The sequence below is a fragment of the Amblyomma mixtum genome, chromosome 1, assembly GCF_055824585.1.
Source record: "Amblyomma mixtum isolate Tamu chromosome 1, ASM5582458v1, whole genome shotgun sequence".
Classification (NCBI taxonomy): Eukaryota; Metazoa; Arthropoda; class Arachnida; order Ixodida; family Ixodidae; genus Amblyomma; species Amblyomma mixtum.
In genome coordinates, this window is record NC_143012.1 from 125,050,493 (window position 1) to 125,069,763 (window position 19,271).

General features: G+C 49.9%; 1 protein-coding gene and 1 pseudogene across 2 annotated transcripts in view; one reads left to right on the forward strand and one right to left on the reverse strand.

The window, feature by feature from the left end:
- Positions 1 to 19,271, forward strand: part of LOC149367547 (uncharacterized) — an 88,086-nt gene that overhangs the window by 46,225 nt on the left and 22,590 nt on the right. Inside the window, exon 4 of one of the 2 annotated variants that reach the window (XM_089556127.1) lies at positions 964 to 5,699. The exons of the other annotated variant lie outside the window; for it this stretch is intronic. Within the exon in view, the coding sequence (XP_089412253.1) occupies positions 964 to 1,317 (354 nt within the window). The 3' untranslated portion in view covers positions 1,318 to 5,699. Of the gene's footprint in view, positions 1 to 963; positions 5,700 to 19,271 lie in introns of those variants that run through there. 2 annotated transcript variants of the gene reach the window in all.
- On the reverse strand, positions 12,978 to 16,991 carry LOC149367548 (uncharacterized; annotated as a pseudogene).

Consider the following 19,271-nt stretch of genomic DNA (forward strand, 5'->3'; position numbering starts at 1 on the left):
GGAGAGGGCATAAATATGAACCCGTTTTTTCCTTTTCGTCGTCACACCTCCGAGACATGCTGCTGCTCCCTCGCATTGCGCTGCTCGATGCATGTAAGCATGTACGCATGTAAGTGCATGTAAGCACGCAGTCGTCGAATTTGATTGACTTTGCTCAGCCCGACCCCCGACTTGATCCAACACCTACCTCTTTAGGGGCCATCATACGTGGACAAGGTCCCCATCCTAACACGCTTCCAATTTCCTCCTCGGAGTAGAGACTCCGCCCTTGACGAGCGCTTTGCCGAAACGTTGTCGAGCAGTGCCCCTCCTCCCACGTTCACTTTGTGTTTGCAAGAAACCGTCTGCTGATTCCCTCTCTACCGTGGACTTTTCGTTTGTGCTGTGGCGTACTGGTGTGGTTCTGGCTGCTGCTATTAACAAGACGTTGGGCAGTGTGATTTTTCAGTTCATCAGCTACTGAATATGAGCGCAGCATTGTTGTCATCTATTCTTAGTGCAAGAGTAGCTGATCAAACGTATGAGAGGACCAGGAGGTCGTTTCGTTCATAACCACTCAGCCACTGTACGATGAAAGTGGAAGCTTAGGCAAGCTTGTTGGAACAGGAGCAGAGGACGTAGTAGATTCAATGTTGCTGTCAAGAGGGTGACTCTTGAAGCCCTGGCATAAGCCAAGTACTATGTTGTTGACTTTTAACGCGAGAACTCCTGCAGAAATCACTTATCAGTGAAATTTTTCAGAGGCTGTCCAAATTTCCAACAACTAATGGAAATTGTTCTCTATTTATGAAAAACAGTATTACGTACATGGCTAAGCCTTTTGTTGTGTAAATGTTTTTCTTCATGCTTCGTGTCTGCAGATCATTGAAGGAATGTATATGTATATGTATATATGTATATATATATGTTCATAATTTCGCCGCTTTATTCATCGCTTTGCGGACTTTGCATACCCCCTGACAGGACTGCTTCAGAAAGATGTGGCTTTCAAGTGGACCCCTGAGTGCGACCCCACCTTCTGCCAACCAAAATTCCTTCTCGCATCCCACCCTGTACTTCACCACTTGGATCCCTCCGCCCCCACAGAGATCCATACCGATGCCAGAGGTGTTGGCCTCGGCACTGTTCTCGTCCAGCGATGCGACAACAAAGAGCATGTTGTTGCGCATGCGAGTCGCTCGCTCAGCAAGCTGCAGCTACAGTCACCGAGCAAGAATGCTCTGCCGTCGTCTTCGCCACGCAGCGTTTCCGTTCCTATCTGTATGGACGCCCGTTCACCATCGTCACCGACCATCATGCCCTCTGCTGGCTCGTTAACCTTCGTGACCCGTGCGGGCACCTTGCACGGTGGGGTACAAGAGTTTGACTACACAGTCGCCTACAAGAGCGATCGCCAGCACGCTGAAGCGGACTGTCATCCGTGGTCGGAGTCTAACATCGATAACTTCGACCGCTGCGTCGCACCAGTGTCACTGTTTTTTCCCGATTTCGCCACATTCAAAGTGGAACAGCAGAAAGATTCAACACTGCGGTCTCTACTTGCTGAGGACTCCTCTGGTGCAAACAACTTCTGTGTGCCTATGGAAGAAAAACTATTCTCCTACAGGCCAGTGCTTCCTCCTGGTAGTTCCAAAGAGCCTGTACACCTCTGTCTTGCAGGCCATGCACAATGTCCCTACATCCGGACATCAGCACGCACGTTCCACCGTATCCAGGCACGCTTTTCTTGGCCGCAGATGCGGGCCACGACTGAGCGGTATGTCGCCACCTGCACTCAGTGTCAACAACTAGCGTTGCATCTGGTCAGCTTCACCCTGTGACACCACCTGCCGCACCGTTCGAGCAAGTCGGCATGGACCTCCTGGGCCCACCATCCTACCAATCCTACCATGGGAACCGCTGGATAGTGGTTTGCGTTGACTACCTTACACGGTATTGCGAAACGGCAGCCCTACCCTCGTCTACAGCATATCATGTGTCCTCTTATATGTTGCACTCTATAGTACTGTGCCATGGGCCGCCAAAAGCTATCATTGGTAACCATGGTCGGCAGTTCACCACTGAGGTCGTGGAGCAGGTTCTCCATTCCTGTGCATCGGATTTTCGCCATTCCTCGCCTTACCATCCCCAGACGAATGGGCTCACTGAGCGCACAAACTCAACGATCACTAACATGCTCTCTATGTACGTTGATTCAAAGCACAAAAACTGGGACAGCGTCCTGCTGTTCATCACCTATGTGTTCAATACCGCGTGCCATGAGACTACTGGCTTCAGCCTCTTCTTTTTACTCTACGCTCGTCCCCCACGCTACACCCTGGACACCATCCTACCATTTTCTGCCGAGCCTCATGAAGATCGCTCCATCGCCGAGACACCTTGTGTCACCGAAGAGGCCTGGCGCCTTGCCTGCCTTCGTATTCTCGCCTGCCAGAATCGGTCCAAAGCGGGCTACAATGCCCGTCACGTCCCTTACAGCCCTGCTGGTGATTTTGGTCTTGTCGTGGCGGCCTGTCAGAAAGCGGGGACTGTCCCAGAACCACTACGATGGACCCTATGCCATTATTGACCAAATTGGCAAGCTCAATGACCGCATAACGCGTCTCACAGCAAGCGGCCGTCGTTCTGCATGCTCTGCATGTTGCCCGCCTGAAGCCCTGCGGTGCTTTGTGACTCTCCCAGTGGGCTGCGTAGGTGGAAGTGTTCTATTTGGTCGGCATCGCTGACTGCGCAGAAGATGAGGAGGAGTGTCTGGTGCTCGGAAAGTGGACCCAGCTGGTTCTCGGTCGCCCGTCGCGGTCGGAATACACCCCCTGGTCATAACAATATATATATCACAAAAAGATAACGTACTTGGTTGCTAGAGGTAAAGTGCGAAATTGAGAGACGCTTCATTTAGGCAAACATTTATTGCAAGTCAAAATTTCTGACAGAGCCTGTCCTTTTTCCTTCACACACACACACACAGGCACGCACGGGCTGCCAGACCATGAAGTACTTGACTGCTTACAGCAGTATATAGCGAAGTGTACGCTTCGTTAAAGGAAACATATTTATTCAACTCGACGTTTCGATCGGCCAACAGAAGCCAACAGCCACAGAAACCAAGGCCAACAGGCTCATATTCGCTTGGTAGTTGGGCTTTCTGGGGATCGGTATTCGGGCTTAGGATGGATGCTACTTTACTGGTTATCACCTGAAAGCTTGGCTGCAACATCAAGACACTAGAAACCCTGTGCGATCGACGGCGGCCACTAGTAAACCTTGTTAGCAGCTGTTTTCTGGCAAACAATTAACGCACTTTCTGCAATCTCAGTAATGCTGAAAACAAGACGTTATGGCGGTATGTTAAGAACTGGAGTGTGCGCTACAAGAGCGGTCACAAGACGAATGCACCGGTAGTTTGATGGTGGTATCTGATTTTTTTTTTTTTGCTGACACTTTCGGAGGTGGCAAAGCCAGCTGCTGAAGACTCTTGCTACATAAGCCATTTATTTACACTTTGTCACGCTGTGACTACGGAGGTGCGGACGAGTGCAAGGAAATTGTGTATTTTTGTTGTTCATTGCTCATGTGCTCGCTTCGCGCTACCAAAATAAGAGACAAGCTGTGAGCGGCCACGCAATAAACCAAAAATGAGCAGTGATAGAAATCACGGAGAAACATGTACAAAAAATAAAAAGCGCTAGGTGTTCAACGTGGTTAAACCCAGCAGACGTGCTAACGCACGTGTTTAGGCTGTTCGACTCATGGTTTTGCTTTGCTGGGTCGTTGGCACGTCTGGCGACGATATTAGACTGAAGTTAAGCTCTGATCGAGGTTCAGCTGGTCTGATGTGTTCGTTCCGAAGGTGGACGTTGATGAAGACGACGGTGTACAATGCGCGCAGTGCGAGGGTGTGTTACAGTTTAGTTTTTTCCTGTTTGGGTCTGCACGAGACCCTGGCCAATCTCCCACTGTGGGTATGTGCCATCATTTTTGAGGCAACAACAACACGAGGCGTGATCGGCTGCTGCGATAGCACAGTGCTCTCATGCAGTGGCCAGTGAAGCTGACTCGTTCGCGCCGCCGGGGGTACGAAATTTCCAGTCGGGGCAATATTTATTGTATTTCTGCCCCCATAAATTCCAGGACGCCACAAGATTCTTGGTTAGGTTTCACCTCATTAAGTGATGCTCTCGCTCCAAAAGCCACCAGCACATTGAAGAGTGCAGCTGTCTGAAATGCAACATTGTCACAGATTCGTGCCCAAGTACGCTGGTAGGCCTTCGAATATCCGTCGGACGACGCCGAGCCTGAGTTTCGGTTTCTCGCATTGCAGCGACTCTGCTTCTCTGTTGATCAGAAACTCGTGAGACCGAATCCGTGGGGCAAAATGCCTCTCGCAGACACGGATATGCTTGGAGTCGAAGCTAAATCCACCGCTTTCCTGTCGGGGTGTCGCCCGCTTCCATATTTTACGCTGCTCGGCGTCGCTCGGCAGACAGAACAGCGAGGCCTTTTCCTGCGTGCCTCCGCAGCCGGAGCGGCAATCCGTCACGCAGCAAGTATTTGGCATCACAGGCTTGCACGTCACGTGCACTGTACTTATTCTGCAAATGAAGGCAGAGTGAAAAAGAGAAAATAGTTGCTGCCGCACCGCCGGAGTCCCATTCTGCCCGTAGAGACGCTCGCTCCCTCTCGCCGTTGCCCCCACAGGACTCTTAGTGCCGCCTCGTGGAAGGCGTAGTCAACATATGAAGCTCTCCCATAGTGTTACAGAGAAGTTTCATGACCATAAAAGCATTGAAGGACCAAGGTGGCGCTGATGAACACTCTCAAGGTTAGGTTACTTATAAACACAAATACCCCCGAAAGCAGAAGATCAGACAGCCGTCGGCTTAGCTCAGTTGGTAGAGCACCGGACGCGTAATTCGGAGGTTGTGGGTTCGGATCTCACCAGCGGCATGTGGTTGTTTTTTCTTCTGCTTTTCTAACCAACTGTCTTAAACCGATAACATATTCAGTAATATTCTCTTTTGATCAACACCACAAAATAAATAAATATAACTAAAATCCCCTGTGTTCCTTGGTTTCTGTGGCTGTTGGCTTCTCTTAATAAATGTATAACGAGCCCCTCACTCCCCTTCCTTGTTTGTTTTAATTGCTTCGCGAGGGCCTCGGTTCTGGCAGCCTTGACGCCATAGGAAACATAAGAGGGTTCTCACACAGCTTCCACTCTCGCCGTTCACCAGCGGTAACTCAGGACGTGCTACGTCTGCTGCTTAAGAACGTGGGTGGCGCTGGTGAACACTCCCAAGGTTAGGTTACTTGTAAACATAAATATCGCCGAAAGCAGATTTGACAGCCGTAGCTCAGCACTGGACGCGTAATTCGGAGGTCGTGGGTTCGGATCCCACTGGTGGCATGTGGTTGTTTTTCTTTGGCTTTTCTAATCAATTAGCTTTAAGCAATAACATATTCAGTAATGTTATAAATTGATCAACAGCACAAAAATAAATTAATTAAAAAAAATCCCCTGTGCCCCTTGGTTTCTGTGGCTGTTGGCTTTTCTCTCTCTCTCACACACACGCACGCACACACATGCACACGCGCACGCACGCACGCACACACACACACACACGGGCGTGTTCAGATAAGAACGGTAATCGAGGTCCCATGACCACTTTTTGTTCTCAATTAAATTTTTACATATGATGGGCAAATGTGTCCACACAAAGGAATGAAGCTTAGTTTTGCAAGAAGCTTCGTAATTTTCTCGGAAAGAAATCGCACGTCACAAGAGGTGGAGAATGTCGTTTTTGGCACTTCACAAAGTTGCAAGTTTGAAGCCTCATTCTATGCACAAAAATTTTTCCCGCGCATCAGCATTTTTTCAGAACTTCTTTACAACTTGTACAATCTGAGAAAGTAAAAAATGTTTTCTTGCTCTTTCAACCTTCCGTTTACTCGGAAAATTGCAAACTTCGCTTCTGGAGCTATGCGGTGCAAAAAAGGCTCTTTTCAGGGCAGCCTTAGGGCAAGATGCCTAAAGATCTTCCCACTGAATATTTTTCTCAGTATTTTTCAGCTGTTTTTACTCACCTCGGGCAAGTTCTGTTGCTCTAGACATGACAGATAGTTTTCAGTACGGTCTCAAAATTGGCCGAGGTTCAAAAACGGCAAAAAAGTGACAACTTTGACTTGGGTTTAAAAAAAGACATCATCGAATTTTGTTAAAATATGCCTGAATAATCCTTAATACATGATAATTTTAAGGCACTAGAAAAGTGTTTCATTATATTGTTTTAAAATACAAAAATAAACACAAAACTGAAGTAAGACATGATGTTGGGCTAGTCGGTTCATGGTTAGAGCGAAACAAAACTGCGCGAAGAAGACGGGACAAAAGAAAGGCACGATTGCTGTGATTGCCTTTATAAGCACCCTGCTTTTACAAAATAAAGTCAGTTGGAAGTCTGCGCTTTGTGTGTGTGTATTCGTGCCTTTCTTTTGTCCCGTCTTCTTCGCGCAGTTTTGTTTCGCTCTAACAAAACTGAGTTCATATTTTTGTTATATACAATTGCTTATTACTGCCTCTTAGAAATAGTAGCTGTCAGAAATTTGATTTAGCACTCATTGAACGTGGTTACATTTTATTTACCCCAATATCCGAACCATTCTCAATGCTTATAGAGCTTCTATTTGCTTGTTAGCGGCGCTCTTAATGCGTGAAAATGGGAGTAAATTCGCTATTTTGCCTGATGTCATAAGAATTGGCTGGTGGCGGTCAAACGTTGTTTGTATTCTCTAATTTATTCGTCGTACGGTCTATTGGTATTGTAACGACGAGGAAGTTCCTGTTCAGGCGAAGACGACGACGAACTTCTGGCCGTTGTGTTGAGCGGCATTGCCATCGCTTTGGGTGTGTGCTCGTGGTGCTCGACCTCTGTGTCTACGAGGCCTGTGTCTCTGTGTCTACCGCCGTCACCCCGTACCTAACCATCCCAGTACCCCTATCTTACATTTGGTGGAGGTGCTGGGTAGAAATCTCCATCGTGGAGCTGTGTAGCCGCACTCTTCCCACGCTTGAAATTATTATTTTATAATTTTTTTATTTCAAAATACTGCAGGCCAGCGTTGGCCCAAGCAGGAGGGGCAACACAAATTACAACACCACGTGAAAACCTTTCATGTGACACACAGCAAAAATGGAACTTAAAAGATGAACATAGCAACTATAAAGAGAAATACATGCTTAAAATTGAATACAGGAGAGTCACTTCCTTTTTACTGAAGCAAAAATTTTTTTAATGCCTGTTCTACGTCAGGAGAGTTAGAAATCGATTCAGGGAGTGCGTTCCAATCTGCTATTGTTTGAGGGAAGAAACTGTGCTTAAATGAGTTCGTTTTAGCAAAAAGAGGCTGTAAGGAGTGATCCCTTGTATGGCGAGTCCTTCGAGCAGTGGAATGCTTGATGAATGAAGGGGGAGAAATGTTAAGCTTGCCTGAGATAATTTTATGAAGGAAAGAAATACGGTTAAGTTTTCTGCGTGTACGAAGCAATGGAATGCTATTGTCTTTCATGAGCTGTGTTGGGGAGTCAGACCTTCTATATTTATTAAAAATGAAACGTACTGCCTTCCTTTGGATGAGCTCTAGTTGATAAATATGTTTCTTGGTGTGCGGGTCCCAAATTTCAGAAGAGTACTCAAGTTTGGACCTGACAAAAGTTTTGTAAGCCAGAAGCTTAATACCTCTAGGAGTGTGTTTTAATTTGCGTCTCAAGAAACACAGCTGAGAAAAAGCGGCTGAACAGATCTCAGAAATATGAGTACCCCAGGTTGATCGGTTGTTAAGAGTAATTCCTAGATACTTGTACTGTGAGACCTCTCGGATGTGACTGTGGTGAAGGCAATATTGGTAATTACTAACATTTTTTTTTCTCGTAACTCGGAGAAGCGCACTCTTATCAATGTTTAAATCCATGTCCCATTCTTCACACCAGTGACATATTTTAAGCAAAGAATCTTGAAGCAATTGATGATCTGCAATTGAGGTTATTTCTTTGTATACAGCGCAGTCATCCGCGAACAACCTTATTGACACAGACGGAGGAATGGTGTCTATTAAATCATTTATATATATTAAAAACAACAAAGGTCCTAACACACTGCCCTGAGGAACACCGGAAGTAACAGGAAGCGATTCAGAAAGAGTACCATTCACATCAACACACTGAGTTCTACCGCTTAAGTAAGCTCTGACCCATTGAATAAGATACAACGGAATACCAAGTAACTGCAGTTTATAAAGGAGCTTTGCATCCTTATCAAAAGCTTTCGCCATATCCAAAAAGAAGACGCCCAAAACCAATCTGTGCAAACGGGACCAGCTCTCATCTGCGCCGGCTCCCTTCGAGATCCGGCAATCTTCAGCGGAGCCGATGAGAATGACGTGGAAGACTGGTCCTACGAACGGGTGAGCCTGTGGGATGACGATACAAAGCTGAACAACGTAATTTTTTATCTAACGGGGGTCGCTAACCTCTGGTATCGGAACCATGAGGGAGACATCCGAACATGGGCGGCCTTCAAAACGAAGCTTGCCGGAGTCTTTGGTCGCCCCACTGTCCGGAAACTTCGGGCTGAACAGCGTTTGCGTGAACGCTCGCAGCACGTCGGCGAAAGCTTCACCAGCTATATAGAAGAAGTCATTGACTTATGCAAACGTGTCAATGCGAACATGTCCGAAGCCGACAAGATAAAACACATCTTGAAAGGTATCGACGATGATGCCTTTCAGATGCTATTAGCCCGTGACTTGCGCACCGTTAAGGAAGTGTTCACGCTCTGCCAAAGCTTCGAGGAGCTGCGCAAACCGCGGTTATTGACTCGGCAACACCAAGCCCAGGTTGAATCGCTTTCTGGGCTGGCGCCTGCAGCTGACAACACCTCTATGCTGCAGCAAATCAAAGATTTCGTCCGTGAAGAGGTAGCTCGGCAACTTTCTCTTCTGCCTAGCCTTCAACAGGCGCTGCCTTATTTGGCCCCGGCTCTTCGACAGGCCATACAAGACCAGGTTACTGAGGCGCTTCCATCCTTCCATCCTCCGCCACCTGTCGCCGCGCCCTTGATTTACGCCGATGCTGCTCCTAGGTCTGTCACCAGTCCCATGCCTTGCGCTGACGTCGCCCCAAGACGTGTAGCCGGTCCTCGGACTTACGCCGACGTTCTAGTACAGCCTCCGCCATCGTCCTATCCTACAATGTGCGTGCCTGTGCAAGCGTCTTCACCTGCCCTGCAACCGGCTCGGAGAGCAAGCAACCCGTGGCGCACAAGTGACAACCGTCCTGTATGCTACACTTGTGGGGTGCCTGGCCACGTCGCGCGCTACTGCCGTCGCCATCTCCGAGCGCCAGCACCACGCGCGCAATCTTCGGGGTACTGGCCTTCAACCCGTCAATATTCTGAACCTGTCGACCAAATGCCAAGTCGTCCTTTCTCCCCTGATCATTCAGCCCTCTCCAGCCGCCGCTCCCCTTCGCCACGACGCCGCTCTATCTCCCCCACGCGACGTCGCCCTAATTCTCCTCAGCAGGAAAACTAGGCGCCGCAGTTCCGGAGGCAAGAGCTGCGCCCCCATCGAAATTTCGAAGACCTCATCGATCACCTGCCAACCTTATTGATGTTTTTGTTGAGGGCGTGTCTGCGATGGCTCTGATAGACACCGGTGCAGCGATTTCGGTAATGGACGAAAAGTTATGTACTTCTTTAAAGAAAGTTAAGACGCCAGTTTCGGGACTCACGCTGCGCATGGCCAGCGCACAGCCGATTACGCCGTTAGCAGCATGCACCGCTCGAGTGCGAATCCAGGACACTCTATACTACATCGAGTTCGTCGTGCTGCCTTCTTGCTCACATTCTTTAATTTTAGGGTGGGATTTCCTGTCTCGTCACGAAGCGGTCATCGACTGCGCTGGCGCAGAAGTTGGGTTCTCCGCTTTGCCTAATGTCTCGCCAGATGCTGCTCCTTCTGTTTCGTGCGCTAAAGCCGTCGTCACCGAAGACATCGTCCTTCCTCCCAGCTCCACTGCGCTTGTAAGCATCTCTTGTGACTCTGTTTGTGATGACGTTGTTCTCTGCACGCCGGCCTGCACTTTCCTGCGCCGCAAGTCCCTCCCGCTGCCCTACGCTGTGCTCACTATTTCTGCTGGCCTCTCCGTGCTATGGGTCTCTAACCCGTTTTCCTTCCCTACTGCTTTGCGCCATGGCGAATGTCTCGGCAGTGTACAATCTATTGCGTCCATTCTCACCTGTGAGGACCCCGCCGATTCGCCTCATCTAGCCATGACTGCGCTCAGCCCTCCATCTTCTGCGCCTGATTCCTCCGCTACAGACCTCTTCCTTCGCTCTATCGCCACCGATCTTCCTTCCCCGCAACGGACGCAGCTTCTTAACCTCCTTCACCAGTTCCGCTCCTCCTTCGACTGTCATCAAAGTTCCTTGGGCCAAACTTCCACGGTCACCCATCGTGCAAAGCCTGCAAATGGGGCCATACACAGAGCCGGAGGACGCAATTCAAGAAACACTAAAGAACATCACCATTCTGGAGCTGCCACAGAGGGGAGCCTGCAGACGAAGTGAAGAAGGAACTGGCAAAGAAAGTGCCTGGAGTTCAGACCTGTGGAAGTAGGTTCAGTCAACTGAAGGCAGTGCATATCCTACGTGGCCTCCACCGCTGCTTCTGAGTGGAAGAGACTTGTGATCTGGTTAGTGCTTCGTGCTGTGCGCAAAACCGAAATCAACTGCCGCCGTTTATTTCTTGTTACGATTTTCTGAATTGCAATGTGCACACGAAGCGGCATCCCATTTTTAAATTGCCTCCTGATTAAAACTCCCCATGATTAAAAACCTTGCCGATAAATCGTTCCCATCAGGAGACGATGTTTTGTCTCCTGACAGTGCCTTGTAGAACCATTGAACACAGAGGTAAATAGACGCAGGTTCGAAAACGCCGACTTCAGAAACTCATTAATATTAAAGGGTAAGTCTACTGAATTTTATCGACCATATTTTTTTTGCGGAAACCGATAGCTCTTTACTCAAATTACCGTTTAGCCAGCTGTGGTGCCAAGGAGTGCGGTAGAACATTTTAAAATAGAATTTATTAATGTGGGAACACATCTGTATGAGATGGTAGTCTCATCTGGCAACCATCTGGATTTCCGCCGCGCGGCGACAAACATGGCGGCGCCCGTAGAAGCCGGACCTCTCGCTTCGGACTGAATTCTCGTTGTTGCTGCCTTTTTCAGTGCGTTCACTGGCCATAAATGGGGCGCCTGCCTTTCGCTTCGTCTCATCTCGCCTATAAGGAAACATATAAGAGATAAATTTGCTTTATTTTAATAATTAGAGTGATGATTCTGCCGCTCCTAGGCTTAAGTGGAGTCTCTGTTTGTTTACAGCAATGGTTCCCGTCCTGACGACCAGATGGCGCCACTATAGGCTGAGTTTATTTTTTGCGTCTCTGCTAGCATACGCTGAACTAAAAGTGGGAATGTGCCTGCGTTTTGCGTACGTGTAACTAAAAATATTCATGTGATTTACAGAAAAATCGAGCGGTACGCCTTCGACAGTTTACTAGAACAAAACGTGCGTTTCTCTGACATTGGAGCATACAAATGGTACGTAGTATGTTCACTTATGCTTCTACAAAAAAAGACTACCACTTTCTTGAACAAAATGAACGTTTGGGGTCGCCACCATGCTCTTTTACGCGACTTTTAACGCCAAAATAAAATATAACTTCCGGCCTAAACCGGGCGCAGACCCCTCGTTATTGATGTTACAGGGTGCCAACTACCAGAATATGCCATTATTTATACACTCATCTCGGTGAGTAGACTGACCCTTTAAGTTTTATATACAAAAATTTTTCTAAGAACCGAGAAATGATCTAATATCTTTAATGAATCGATTATATATACCAATAGACCGTACGACGAATAAATTAGAGAATACAAACAACGTTTGACCGCCACCAGCCAATTCTTATGACATCAGGCAAAATAGCGAATTTACTCCCATTTTCACGCATTAAGAGCGCCGCTAACAAGCAAATAGAAGCTCTATAAGCATTGGGAATGGTTCGGATATTGGGGTAAATAAAATGTAACCACGTTCAATGAGTGCTAAATCAAATTTCTGACAGCTACTATTTCTAAGAGGCAGTAATAAGCAATTGTATATAACAAAAATATGAACTCAGTTTTGTGTTTATTTTTGTATTTTAAAACAATATAATGCAACACTTTTCTAGTGCCTTAAAATTATCATGTATTAAGGATTATTCAGGCATATTTTAACAAAATTCGATGATGTCTTTTTTTAAACCAAAGTCAAAGTTGTCACTTTTTTGCCGTTTTTGAACCTCGGCCAATTTTGAGACCGTACTGAAAACTATCTGTCATGTCTAGAGCAACAGAACTTGCCCGAGGTGAGTAAAAACAGCTGAAAAATACTGAGAAAAATATTCAGTGGGAAGATCTTTAGGCATCTTGCCCTAAGGCTGCCCTGAAAAGAGCCTTTTTTGCACCGCATAGCTCCAGAAGCGAAGTTTGCAATTTTCCGAGTAAACGGAAGGTTGAAAGAGCAAGAAAACATTTTTTACTTTCTCAGATTGTACAAGTTGTAAAGAAGTTCTGAAAAAATGCTGATGCGCGGGAAAAATTTTTGTGCATAGAATGAGGCTTCAAACTTGCAACTTTGTGAAGTGCCAAAAACGACATTCTCCACCTCTTGTGACGTGCGATTTCTTTCCGAGAAAATTACGAAGCTTCTTGCAAAACTAAGCTTCATTCCTTTGTGTGGACACATTTGCCCAGTATATGTAAAAATTTAATTGAGAACAAAAAGTGGTCATGGGACCTCAATTACCGTTCTTATCTGAACACGCACGCACGTGCGCGCCAGCAAACGAGGGGTGGGAAAGGGAACGGTGGGAAAGACGAGTCATGACGTTTACCGTCGTGCTGATAAGTTGCAATCTGGTTGATCATTCATCTCTTGTAGAAAAATAAAAAAAGGAAACTTGGTGATTGGATTGGTCGTCTACGAGGCTGCCGTTACTCGGCGTGGGTCTCCGCTCGCCGTTGCCGGCTCGCTGGGTCCCTGCCTTTCGAGCGCCCCGAGGACCTGCTGGACGGCCCATAGCTGTTGGTCATGGTCGTTGCTCTTCGCGGCTGCCTCCAGCCGCGGCGGGATTGTTCCTGATCTTGCTTCCTTTGGATTTCTGATGCAGTCCCACAAGATGTGCGTGTGATCTACCAGCTCCCTCCGGCAGACTCTACACGTATAGGTCGGGTAGGTGTCGGGGTACATGCGATGCATCAGTCCCGGGCTCGGTAGCGATCCGGTCTGGAGCTGTCTCAGTAGTACCGCCTCCGCTCGACTCAGCCTCGGGTGCGGGGGTGGGAGAGTCCTGCGAGCCAGGCGGTAGGCCTTCGTGATTTCGCTGTAGTCGGTCATGCGGTCCTTGGCTCCGAACCACGTCGGACGGTGTGTTGCCGGGGCGCGGTTGGTTAGCGCTCGCGCCGCTGCGTGTGCCGTCTCATTGTGGTTCGCACTGCGTTCCGACGCGTCGCCCGCGTGCGCTGGAAACCACTTGATTCTTACTCTTCTGTCTTGCAGTTTAGTCGCTCGTAGTACGCGCTCGGCCTCCCTGCAGACTTGGCCTTTGGCGAAGTTTCGCACCGCCTGTCTCGAGTCACTCAGCACTGTGTAGCAGTCTGCGTCGGCGATGGCCAGGGCGATGGCCACCTCCTCCGCTTGTTCCGCTCCGGCGCTTCTCACGCTCGCTGCCGTCCTCGTGGCGCCGGTCGACGCCTCTATGACGACCGCTGCGAAGGCGTTCCGTTGGTATTCGGCCGCGTCCACGTACTGCACGTGCTCGTCGTTGGCGTGCAGGTCGATGAGAGCCTTGGCCCTCGCCGCTCTTCTTCCCTTGTTATACTCGGGGTTCATGTTTTTGGGTATGGGGTCGATTCTGGTCTGGCGTCGGACCTCTTCGGGGACGGGGAGCTTTGTCTCCGCCTCGTTCGAGTGTCCTATTCCCAGGTCGTCCAGTATCTTCCTGCCGGCTTTGGTCGTGGACAGCCGCTCCAGTTGAGAGGTCCGTTGCACTTCGGCTATTTCTTCGAGCGTGTTGTGCATCCCGAGTTGTAAGAAGCGGGTCGTGCTCGTGGACTCGAACATGCCCAGCGCCGCCTTGTACGCTCTCCTGATGATTACATTAATTTTGTTGCGTTCGTGTTGCAGCCATCTGTGGTAGGCTGCAACGTACGCGACGTGGCTGATGATGAAGGATTGGACGAGCCTTAGTAGGCTCTCCTCTCTCATGCCAGCCCTCCGGGAAGTGACTCTTTTGAGGAGTCGCATAGCGTTGGCTGCTTTTGCCGTGAGACGGGCGATGGTTTTGCCGTTTCTTCCATGCTTTTCGATGACCATGCCTAGGATCCTGATTTTGCTGACCTCGGGGATCACGTTGCCGGATTTGGTTACGATTCTGATTTTTTCGCATTCGCGTTGTCTGGTCTTGCATCTGCCATTGTTGGTAGGTGGGAGTATGAGGAGCTCCGATTTGCTCGGTGAACATCTCAAGCCGGTGCCTTCCAGATGGTCTTCTATCGCATCGACGGCGGCTTGCAGAGCGCCCTCGATGTGGGCGTCGCTGCCGCCGGTCACCCACAGTCTGATATCGTCCACGTAGATAGTGTGCCTGACGTCTTCGATGTCCGCGAGCTTCTCGGCCACTCCGATCATTACCAGGTTGAACAGCATCGGCGAAATGACCGATCCCTGCGGTGTGCCGGTGCTCCCGAGCTTCTTCTCTTGCGTTTGTAGGTCGCCTGCTCGTAGCTCGGCGGTCCTGTCCGTGAGGAAGTCCTTGATGTAGTTGTAGGATCTTTCACCCATGTTGAGCTTAGAGACTTGGGACAGAATCGCCGAGTGTTTCACATTATCAAAGGCGCTCTTTAGGTCGAGACCCAGGATTGCCTTGTTGTCGTGGGTGCTGCCGCCATTCTCTATGATTTGGTATTTGAGCTGCAGCATCGCGTCCTGCCTGCTGAGGTGCTGTCTGAAGCCGATCACCGTGGCCGGATACAGCCCTTCTCGTTCCAGGTAGTCTTGCCACCTGTTGAGCAGGACGTGCTCCAGCACCTTGCCCACGCAGGACGTGAGCGAGATGGGCCGAAGGTTGTCCGTGTCCGCTGGCTTCCCCGGCTTGGGTATCAGGATAGTCTTGGCTGTCTTCCACTGCTTTGGTAGCGCGGCCGCTCTCCAGCACTTGTTGATGCATTTTGTAAGGTTCTCAATCGAGCCGTCGTCGAGGTTCTTGAGCGCCTTGTTCGTGACGAGGTCCGGGCCAGCTGCCGACCGGCTGTTGAGGGCGTGCAGGGCCGCGCGAACCTCCTCGACGTCGATGTCACGATCGAGCTTCGCGTTGGGTAGGCCGCCGTACGGCGCATGTTGTTCGGTGGGTGTAGTGGGCAGGTATTTGTCATTGATGCGCCTGGTGACTTCATCGACGCCGTGTACCGAGAATGCCCGATGCATGAGCTTGGCGAGTCTGCCCCTTTGGTGCGACTTGGTCTTGGTTTCGTCGAGCAGGTGCCGCAGCAGGTTCCACGTCTTCCCGCTATGCATCTGCCCGTCTGCCGCGTTGCAGATCTCGATCCACTGTTGCGTGCATAGAGCGCGGCAGTGCTCCTCGATTGCTCGGTTGACCTCCGCCATCTTCTTTCTGAGTCTGCGGTTGAGCCGTTGGTTCTTCCAGCGACTGAGTATTGACTGCTTGGCTTCGATGAGATGCGCTAGCCGGCTGTCTACTTTATCAATCGCAGCGTCCGTTTCAATTTCTTTGGTTGCGTCGCGTACGCTCTTGGTGATTTCGGCCGTCCACGTCTCTGTGTCTTCGATCTCGCCGTCAGCGCCTGTCTTCTGGCTTCTGGCGTCTCGGAAGGCATCCCAGTCTACCCATCTGTGTGTTTTGATGCTGGTGTCGTTGTGTTCCAGTATGCTGATTTCCGCGATGGTGTGGTCGCTGCCGAGGTCGGTTCCCGTGTTTTGCCAGGTGATCGCGCCCCGGACGTCGTTCTTGACGAACGTGAGGTCCGGAGTGGTGTCCCGGGACACAGAGTTACCGATTCTCGTCGGATGTGCCGGGTCCGTGATGAGGGTGAAGTCGAGTTCCATGGCGTCAGGTCGCGGCCCTTTGCTGTGTACTTGTTGTAGCCCCAGGCTGGGTTCATCGCGTTGAAGTCGCCGCAGACGATTAGCGTGTTGCGGCCTGCCGCGGTGCTGGCTCTGTGTAATGTTGTTTTGAATCTCTGTTTTCTCTGCGATGGGTTGCTGTATACGTTGAGCAGAAAAATGCTTCCTTTTCTCTTCTTGCCCGGGATGATTTCGGTGAGTGTGTGCTCGATCTTGATATTGCTTTGCAGCTCGTGCTCAACGAACGTGAGTCCCTTCCTGACCAGGGTGCACAGGCAGGTCGGGCTGGCCCTTGTGCACTCTGTAGCCGGGCCGGGACGGTGCGTCGGTGAGTGTTTCTTGTAATAGGATCTGGTTTGCGCGCGACATGTGCGATGTGCTGCTGTTGGATGACTGCCTTCTTCCTTGCGAGGCCGCGACAGTTCCACTGCCACGCTGCTACGGCTGCTGCTGCTGTTGCGTTGGTAGCCATGGTTGCGTTGGTGTGTACGCGGTTCCATGGTTGGGTGGATGTTGCGCGAAGAGGGGCGCAAACGTCGGGTGGCTCACTATCGGCTGTAGGGTCCTTTCGATGTAGGCGAATCTGTTCGTGTTCTCGGCTTGGTAGGTCTCCATTGTTTGTTTCATTGCTGCCACTGCTGCGATGTTCGCCGTGATTAATTGTTCGAGTTTGGTGAACCTCGCTTCGAATTGGGCCTCGGGGCTGTCGATTTGATTGATCTCTGTTTGTTTGCGCGTGGCCTCGACGGCTCGCTTCTTAGGTGCCGGTTCCTCTATGGCTGTCTCCTGGGTGTTCATGGTTGTTTCGTCGGTCGTGCTTGTGCTTGGCGTGAGTCTCTGTGGAGGCTCGTTGAGCAGCAACTTATGGATCTCGGCGATCTCTCTCGTGCGCAGCGCCGCTTTCTCTTGTCTTAATGTCTCATTGGCTTCTCGCATCTTGTTTATATCGTCTTTCTTCGTGGCTTCGGTGATTTTACGCGCGTTGAAAATTGCTGTCATAGTGAAGCTGTTGAGGTTCCACACGTTGTCTGCTTGATCTTCGTTGGCCTGTTGAGTTTTCTTGTGTTGTCCCGTACATTACGGTTGTTAGGTCTACCATGCTCTGTGTGGGCCGATGAGATTCTTCTCGAGGGCTGTCAACGTCCTGGCTGGTTGTGGCTGCCGGATCCTCCATGTTTTGTTGGTCTCTGTGTGCGTGCTTTCCAGGGCCATCGATGCTCGTGCTTTGTTCTCTGTGCGTCTGTTCTCCAGGGCTGTTGACACCCTGGCTTTTCTGTGCGCTTGCAGGAATGTGCAAAAAGGTGTTGCCTGTTTTGTCGCAGGATGTACGACCTCGGGGCTGCTTTCTCGATTATCGCCACTGTGCGTGACCATTTGCCGCTGTGAATGTGGACCGAACTCCCCTCTTTGAGCGGTGGCCTATCGAAGACCTTTAGCACTGGGACGACTCCTCTGGCAGGGTCCTGCAGCAGTTCGCCCGGAGAGCGGCCATCTTCTAGAACGATGGGCCCAGCCAACCGTGAGACTCATCAGTCTTCTTGAGAATGCGCTTAATTATCTGCACCCCCTTTTCTGCCAGCCCATTTGATCTTGGGAATTCTGGACACGATGTGATGTACTCAAAAGTCATACCTTTGCACAAACACACGAAACTCTTGCGATGCAAACTGTGGTCCGTTGTCAGCACATACTTCAACCGGGATACTGTACCACGAGAAGATATCTTGTCTATGACGACTTTTGCGGTTGTGCCTCTTAGCTTCTCCACATCAGAGAAGTTGGAGTGGGCATCATACACTATGACATAGGAGACTCCCTCAAACTGGAAGAGATCAATTCCTACACGGTGCCATGGCCTATCCGGAGTGGGCTACATGAGAAGGGGCTCACTCTGCTGTTTGTATGCGTATTTTTGGCAAGTACTGCAGCCCTGAACAAACGAATCAATGGCACTGCTGAGTCCCAGTCAGAATGCCAATCTTCGTGCTCTGGCCTTGCACTTGTTTAGTCCGAGGTGTCCTTCGTGAATTCGTTGAAGAATTTCTGCTCTCGTAGAGTTAGGTGTGACCACTGTGCAGCCCTTCAGCAGTATTCCTTCTGCCAGAGACCCAGCAAAGGGCCTCAGTTCACCGTCGACAGCAGCACCGTTGGAAATTCGCTGTCTCACCTCACTTAGGTACGGGTCATTGCTGACTTCCTTTTCCAGACGCCCTTTCATTGGCGTGGTTACGATGCTGGAGACGACCTCTGCTGCATGGATGTTGACGTCCGTTTCCGATGGCGCACTTGACAAGCAGGATGGCACCGGGGCACGCGACAACATGTCCGCCAGAACCAGGTCCGTGCCAGGCACGAGCGGTAAAGTATTGTAGAAAGTATAGTCATACTGTAGAAGCCTAATAAAAAATGCTGCAATCGTGGTGGCATGTCTCCAATGCTCTTTTGGGAAATGGCAAGCAGGGGTCTATGGTCAGTTTCGATCAACACCTTCGAGCCATAAACAAAATGATGGAACTTCTCGCATGTGAACACTATCCCAAGAGCTTCCTTTTTGATTTGTGAATAACGTTCTTCGCAATCTGTTAATGTCATTGATGCGTACGTCACTGGGCGCCAGCCACTGCCATGTCGTTGCAGTAGTGCTGTGCCTAGACCGGCCCCCGAAGCGTCCGCCGTAATCTTCATTGCCTTCACTTCGTTAAACAACGCGAGTAACGGAGGGCTTGCCAAAATGTCGCAGACCCATTCACGCTCATGCGCTGCAGTCCATTCAGACATGGTGTTTTCTTTCACGAGGCTCCGCCGCAGCAGGACTGTCTTATCGCTCAGGGAAGGGACATACTTGTGGAACCAGCCAGGACACTAGCTTGGGCATGTTGGTTATTCATTGGTGACGGAACAGCGCAAAACACCGGGACAAGCACTGACTTACAACTGATTTTTATTTCGAAGAAACACTGCTTCTTATACCTTCCTCACCCCCTCAAAAACATATGCGTCACAGCCATATCGTTCAAG